This window comes from Cebus imitator, unplaced genomic scaffold, assembly GCF_001604975.1.
Source record: "Cebus imitator isolate Cc_AM_T3 unplaced genomic scaffold, Cebus_imitator-1.0 Scaffold388, whole genome shotgun sequence".
Classification (NCBI taxonomy): domain Eukaryota; kingdom Metazoa; phylum Chordata; class Mammalia; order Primates; family Cebidae; genus Cebus; species Cebus imitator.
Window position 1 is genome coordinate 857,089 of NW_016107703.1, and position 7,049 is coordinate 864,137.

The following is a 7,049-nucleotide window of genomic DNA, read 5'->3' on the forward strand; positions in this document are numbered from 1 at the left end:
TGGGGGGGGTGCAGCGTGGACCTGCTGTGTGTAGCCTGGAGGGTTGGGGGGGGTGCAGCGTGGACCTGCTGTGTGTAGCCTGGAGGGTGGGGGGGTGCGGTGTGGACCTGCTATGTAGCCTGGAGGGTGGGGGGTGCGGTGTGGACCTGCTGTGTAGCCTGGAGGGTGGTGGGGTGCGGCGTGGACCTGCTGTGTAGCCTGGAGGGTTGGGGGGGTACAGCCTGGACCTGCTGTGTTACCTGGGCAGGGTGCAGTGTGGACCTGCTGTGTAGCCTGGAGGACAGGAGGTGCCTACATCCTGCCATATTGTGGTCCATCTCTATGGCCCAGGAGGGCCCAGCTGCCCAGCCAGACCAGGTGGGTTGGGGCCTTGCGCACCTTCCTCCCACTTCTGCCCCTGCTGAGATTCTCTCAGCCCCAGCAGCCCTGGTGCCCATAGCCTCCATGCAGCCTGACGGGCCTGGGTCTGAGTGGAAGGTCTTTATCCAAAGCTCAGCTGCACAGATGTCTGGGTGGCGTCTTTGCAGGAGCTAAGAGTGGCGGGCATGGTCCCGGAGCAGGGTCCTGGAAGGCCTCCACACCATGCCCTGTGGCTTCCCGGCTGTGACACACTGGGGTACCTCCAGGTAGGATGGGCTTCCAGCCAGGCAGAGGCCCAGGGCCTCAGTTTCCCCAGCCATAAGAGGGGAGGGTGAGCCCCCAGGGGAGCACAGAGGGTCCTGCATGTGATTATCTTTAGCACAGGCCTGTGACTCAGAGGCCGGGACCCACCTTTTCCTGTGTCACCCTCAGGGCTCTCGAGTTTCTATCTTGACATCGGGGAAAGAAAGTCGTGTGGCTGCTCTGCTTGATTTTACTTCTGGGTGGAAACTGGCCCCTCCCTGCTTCCTGTGTGGCGAGGGGTGAACAGGGCAAGCCCCCGGCTGCTGGCAGCACTGGCTGGTGGGGGGGCTCCTCTCTTCCCATCCCAGCAAAGCTCTGGAGCCCCAGCCCCAGCAAGCTGCCCCTGTGGGGCAGGTGTCCAGGCTAGACAGGGCTCTGCATTCATGTCTGGGGCTCCCAGAACGCGGAAACACACGCCCAGCAGCCCAGAGCAACAGCAGTATACTTTCTCCATGCTCTAGAGGCTGGAGACTGGAGGCTGCTTCTCACGAGGCCTCTCTGGGGTGTGTCCTCACATGGTGGGTCCTGTGTGCCCATCTGTGTCCTAATTCCCCTTCCTAAGGGCGCCTGGCATATTGGTTGGAGGCCACCTTGCTACTGTGTGGCCTCATCTTAATTAAACTGCAACCACTATATTTCCAAATCAAGGCACACTCAGGCCCTGGGGACAGATCTCCCTGTAGGATGGGGGTGCAGTTCAGGCGGTGGCAGCCTTGGAAACACCTGGAATGGCCAACAGGGGCAGGGGCTGGGGGCTGAGTGGCAGGCGCGGAGCTGTGAGCACCACCCTGGCTATTTTCCCCGTAATAAAAAGGGAAAAACCCACCTGTGTGAGCCACTCATCCACCGTGTAGAAGCAAAGCCAGTGCCCTGCGGGGGGTCACTTTCCCGAGAGGCAAAGCTTCCAGGAAAGGTGTTGATGGTGGCCTGAAATCCATGCAGCAGAAGCCAGCTGAACTTGGGCAGAAAGCACACTCAGGGATGGACACTCAGGGACAGATACTCAGGGACGGACACAGGGCCGCATCTGTACCAGCGCAGGGCTGCAGACCCCGTGGGTGCCCTGCCCTGAGGGCTGTTGGCAGGTGTGGTTGTCAAAGCCATCCCTGGCACCTGCCTCTCATCCACAGGCCCCTGGCTTCCACACTATAGCCTGAGGTCCTCCCCTGGCTCCAAAAGGCTGCTCTGTGACCCTCAGGTTGCAGACAGGACGCTGGGTGCTGGGGGGCAATGCCTCTGCGGTCACACAGCCAGAGCCGCTCAGGTGGCTGCCTGGCGTCCCTAAAAAGACATGTTCAAGTCTTTTTTTATTTTATTTTATTTTATTTATTTATTTAAAGACGGGGTTTCACCATGTTGGTCAGGCTGGTCTTGAACTCCCGACCTCAGGTGATCCACCTGCCTTGGCCTCCAAAGTGCTGGGATTACAGGCGTGAGCCACCGCGCCCGGCCTGTGTTCAAGTCTTAACCTGCAGCACCTGTGAAGGTGAACTTACTTGGAAATAGGGACTGGACACGAGGCTCACGCCTGTAATCTCAGCTCTGTAGGAGGCCCAGGTGGGAGGACTGCTTGACCCCAGGAGTTCCAGACTAGTCTGGGAAACATACTGAGTTCTTGTCTCTACAAAAAATAAAAAAATTAGCCAAGCTGTGGTGGTGCACACCTGTAGTCCCAGCTGCTTGGGAGGCCGAGGCAGGAGGATCCTGGAGTGCTGGAGTTGGAGGCTGCAGTGAGCTGTGATCGCACTGCTGCACCCCAGCTTGGGAGACACAGTGAGACCCTGTCTCTAAAAGAAAGAAAAGAAATAGGATCGGCTGGGCGTGATGGCTCATGCCTGTAATCCCAGCACTTTGGGAAGCCTAGGCGGGCAGATCTCCTGAGGTCAGGAGTTCAAGACCAGCCTGACCAACATGGAGAAACCCCGTCTCTACTAAAAATACAGAAGTAGCTGGACATGGTGGTGGGAGCCTGTAATCCCAGCTACTTGGGAGGCAGAGGCAGGAGAATCGCTTGAACCTGGGAGATGGAGGTTGCAGTGAGCCAGGATCCCACCATTGCACTCCAGACTGGGCAACAAGAGCAAAACTCCACCTCAAAAACAAAACAAAACAAACAAACAAAACTAAAAAAAAGAAATGGGATCTTTGCAGATGACTTCAGGTTAAGATAAGGTCGGCCAGGCGCGGTGGCTCACGCCAGTAATCCCAGCACTTTGGGAGGCTGAGGCGGGCTGATCATGAGGTCACGAGATCAAGACCATCCTGGCCAACATGGTGAAACCCCCATCTCTACTAAAAAATACAAAAATTAGCTGGGTGTGGTGGCGCAAGCCTGTAGTCCCAGCTACTCTGGAGGCTGAGGCAGGAGGATTGCTTGAACCTGGGAGGCAGAGGTTGCAGTGAGCCGAGATCCTGCACTCCAGCCTGGCGACAAAGCAAGACTCTGTCTCAAAAAAAAAAAAAAAAAAAAGGTGCAGGGCCTTGTGCAGTTAGGCTAGGATGGGCTTTTACTTTCTAAGCCCTAGATGAGCCAGCCTCCCTAATCATCACAGAGGTGCACATGAAAAGGAGGGGCTCAGCTGCGTGCGGTAGCTCACGCCCAAAATCCCAGCACTATGAGAGGCCAAGGTAGGAGGATCGCTTGAGCCTAGGAGTTTGAGACCAGCCTGGGCAACATGGCAAGACCCTGTGTCTACAAAAATAAATTAGCCAGGTGTGGTGGCATGTGCCTGTGGTTCCAGCTAGTGAGGAAGCGGAGGCAGGAGGGTCACCTGAGCCTAGGAGGTCGAGGCTGGGGTGAACTGTGACTGTACCACTGCACTCTGGCCTGGGCAACACAGTGAGACTCCATCTCACCAAAAAAAAAGGGCCAGGCATGGTGGCTCACACCTGTAACCCCAGCACTTTGGGAGGCCAAGGTGGGTGGATCACCTGAGGTCAGGAGTTCAGGACCAGCCTTGGCAACATGGTGAAAACCCATCTCTACTAAGGCAGATGCCTGTAATCTCAGCTACTCAGGAGGCTGAGATGGCAGAATTGCTTGAACCCTGGAGGTGGAGGTTGCGGTGAGCTGAGATCATGCCACTGCACTCCAGCCTGGGCAACAGAGCAAGACTCCATCTCAAAAAAAATAAATAAATAAATAAAGAGGAGACATCACAAGAGGGAACTAACTGATTAGCAAACCGTTTTAAAAACCAAAGCTGGGCTGGGTATGGGGGCTTACGCCTGTAATCCCTGCACTTTGGGAGACCAAGGCAGGCAGATTACCTGAGGTCAGGAGTTTGAGAGCAGTTTGGCCAACATCGTGACACTCTGTTTCTAGTAAAAATACAAAAAGTAGCCGGGCGTGGTGGTGCACACCTGTGATCCCAGCTACTCGGGAGGCTGAGGCAGAGAATTGCTTGAACCTGGGAGTCGGAGGTTGTGGTGAGCTGAGATCGCACCATTGCACTCCAGCCTGGGTAACAGCAAGACTCCATCTCTAAAAAAACCCAAAGCTGGCAGGCACCCCAATCAGCTCTGAGAAGCGTGGGTACCTGGGTGACCGTGTCCTCTGAGAAGCGTGGGTACCTGATAGCCGTGTCCAGTGCCCAGGAGGCTGACCCCTCGGTTCTTTTGGGGTAAGCAGCCCAGAGAGCAGCATGTGTGCAGGGTCGGAGGCCACCTCAGCCCAGTGGCTCAGTCTCTCCTCTCCCGGCAGGCTCCTTCGAGAACAGTGGATCCGGGCCAAGTATGAGCGGCAGGAGTTCATCTATCCTGAGAAGCAGGAGCCCTACTCGGCAGGTGAGGCTGCCCGGGTGGGGCGGGGCCCTCCCCAGCTCCCTCCCTCTCTCTCTCCCTCTCTCTCGGCATCTCCGTCTTCTCCGTCTCTGTCTCTCTGTGTCTATCTCCCTCTGTTTCTATCTCTCACCCTCTCTGTGTGTGTTTCTCTCTTTTTGTCTCTATCTCTCCCTCTCTGTCTCCATCTCTGTGTCTGTCTCTCTCTCCCCTACCTCTTTGTCTCTCCCTCTTTATCTCTATCTCTCTGTCTCTCCCTCTCTCCCTCTCGTGGGGGCAGAGTCATTATTAACCTGGGTAACTCTCTCATGGGTTTGAACCCTCGTCCCTGGACCCATTTTGCCCTCTGACTCTGAGCAGGGTGACTGGGGGCTTGGGGCCCCCATAGCTGTCTACAGTCCAACCCAGAAGGAGTGGGGTGCATGGGGACCCCGTGGGGCCATAACAGATCCCCTCCTCTGCTGGCGGTGATGTGTACTTCCATTTGGGGGCAGCCTGCAGGAACCCCTCTCTGGAGCAGGGTGGGCAGGGCCGGAGGGCCGGGGTGAGGGTCCCGGTGAGGGGCTGGAGGGCGTCCTCTGCATGGCAACACCATGCTGCAGGTGGGGAGGGTGCAGCCCAGGCCTGAGTCCTCCACCTCCCTGGGCCGGGCTGGGTGTCACTGGGGGCCGTCAGGACGGCAGAGACATCAGGCAGCATCTTGGAGCTTCATGGGCTGACACGGTTGTGGAAGTGGGAGCTGGGAGGCAGTGCCATGGGGGCCTAGGAGGCCAGCCCACCCCAGCCTCAGTCTCCCAGTGCTGCGCAGCGGGCCAAGCCTTAGGCCATGCCTCCCGGGGCCCCCCAACCCCTGCTTCTCTCTTAGGTATCATTTAAACGCTGGAAGCTTGAGTTGGAGCCCCCAGCCGGTCGGGCTTGCTTCCTCTCCTGGCTGCTCTGTGTGAGGTGGGCTCGGGGACTGGGGGCCTTGAGTGCTTTTTCCCCAGGGCAGCCCTGCAGGGTGGGCACTGCCTCAGCAGCTCCAACAGCACCGGCCCCAGGGCCTCCCCCGGGCTTTGGGGGGGTACCACCCCACCCCCTGCCCCCTCTTGTCTCCTCTAGTCCCCGGCTCCGGGCAGTGGACTCCAGGCCCCTGACCACTCCCCCAGATGGCCACTCCTGCCCTCAGGCCTGATCCTAGGTGGGAATCCCAGGGTCCCTCATGCTCTCTTGGCCCTCAGTGTGGGACCGGCGGGACTCTGCCACCTCTTCCCGGGGCCTAGCCTCAAGGTCCCTCCGGCAGGCGAGGCCTGTGGATAAATGTGTCACTCAGCAAACCATGATCTTACAGGCTGGGAGGGAGGGGCTGCGTGCAGGGGTGGGTCCACCACCCACCCATCTCAGCCAGGCAGGCAATGCTCAGTTACCCCCACCTCCCACATGCTAGGTGTCTACACACTCGAGCTTCCTGAGTGCCCCTTCGTAGACAAATTGGGAAACCCAGCCAAGCCTAGCCCTAGATCCTGGCTCTGAGCATCAGCATAGGCGGGGCGGGGTCCAGAGGGCTGGATGAGGAGGTGCTGCTGGGTGTGGCCTCACAGGGAGGAGGCAGCCCCCACGGCCTGGACCTTCAACCCCAGCAGTGCCCCATTCCCCTTGCATAAGAGAGAGGCGGCCATGAAATAGTGGAACACAAGGATGGGCGCCGGGGCTCATGCCCATGATCCCAGCACTTTGGGAGGCCAAGGCAGGAGGATTGCTGGGGGTCACACAATCCTGGGCAACATAGTAAGATGCCCTCCCTTAAAAAAATTTAAATGGATATGGTGGCACCACCTGTGGTCCCCAGGTCCCTGATCAACTCGGGAGGCTGAGGCAGGAGGAGCCTTTAAGTGCAGGAGTTCGAGGCTACAGTGAGCTGTGATTGCACCACTGCACTCCAGCCTGGCTGACAGAGCAAGACTCTGTCTCAAAGAAAAAAAAAAAATGATGGGCTGGGCATGGCGGCTCACACCTGTTATCCCAGCACTTTGGGAGGTTGAGACTGGTGGATTGCCTGAACTCAGAAGCTCAAGACTAGCCTGAGCAACATGGCGAAACACCATCTATACCAAAAAATACAAAATTAGTTGGGCGTGGTTGGCGCATGCCTGGGGTTCCAGCTACTTGGGAGACTGAGGCAGGAGGAACTCTTGAACCTAGGAGGCAGAGGCTGCAGTGAGCCAGAGGCTGCAGTGAACCAGAGGTGCACCATCATACTCTGGCCTGGATGGCAGAACGAGAGTATGTCTGTAAAAAGGAAGAAGAGGAATTGTATTTGTGAATCTCACCTCAAGAATAAAAGAGCACCGCTGGGTGTGGTGGCTCATGCCTGTAATTCCAACATTTTGGGAGGCCGAGGTGGGCAGAGGTCAGGAGTTCCAGACCAGCCTGTTCAACATGGTGAAACCTCATCTCTACTAAAAATACAAAAATTAGCTGGGCACGGTGATGTGTGCCTGAAATGCCAGGGTGAGGCAGGAGAATGGATTGAACCTGGGAGGTGGAGGTTGCAGTGAGCTGAGATCATGCCACTGCATTCTGCTGTCCAGCCTAGGCAACAAGAGTGAAACTTCATCTCAAAAAAA

The 7,049-nt window shown here is 57.3% G+C and overlaps 1 protein-coding gene across 3 annotated transcripts in view; it reads left to right on the top strand.

Annotated features, from left to right (window-relative positions):
- ADAP1 (ArfGAP with dual PH domains 1) overlaps positions 1–7,049 on the top strand; it is a 56,113-nt gene that overhangs the window by 31,870 nt on the left and 17,194 nt on the right. For all 3 annotated transcript variants that reach the window (XM_017508264.2, XM_017508265.2, XM_017508263.2), the window contains exon 4: positions 4,367–4,449. In XM_017508264.2, coding sequence (XP_017363753.1) covers positions 4,367–4,449 — 83 coding nt within the window. The remainder of the gene's footprint in view (positions 1–4,366; positions 4,450–7,049) is intronic.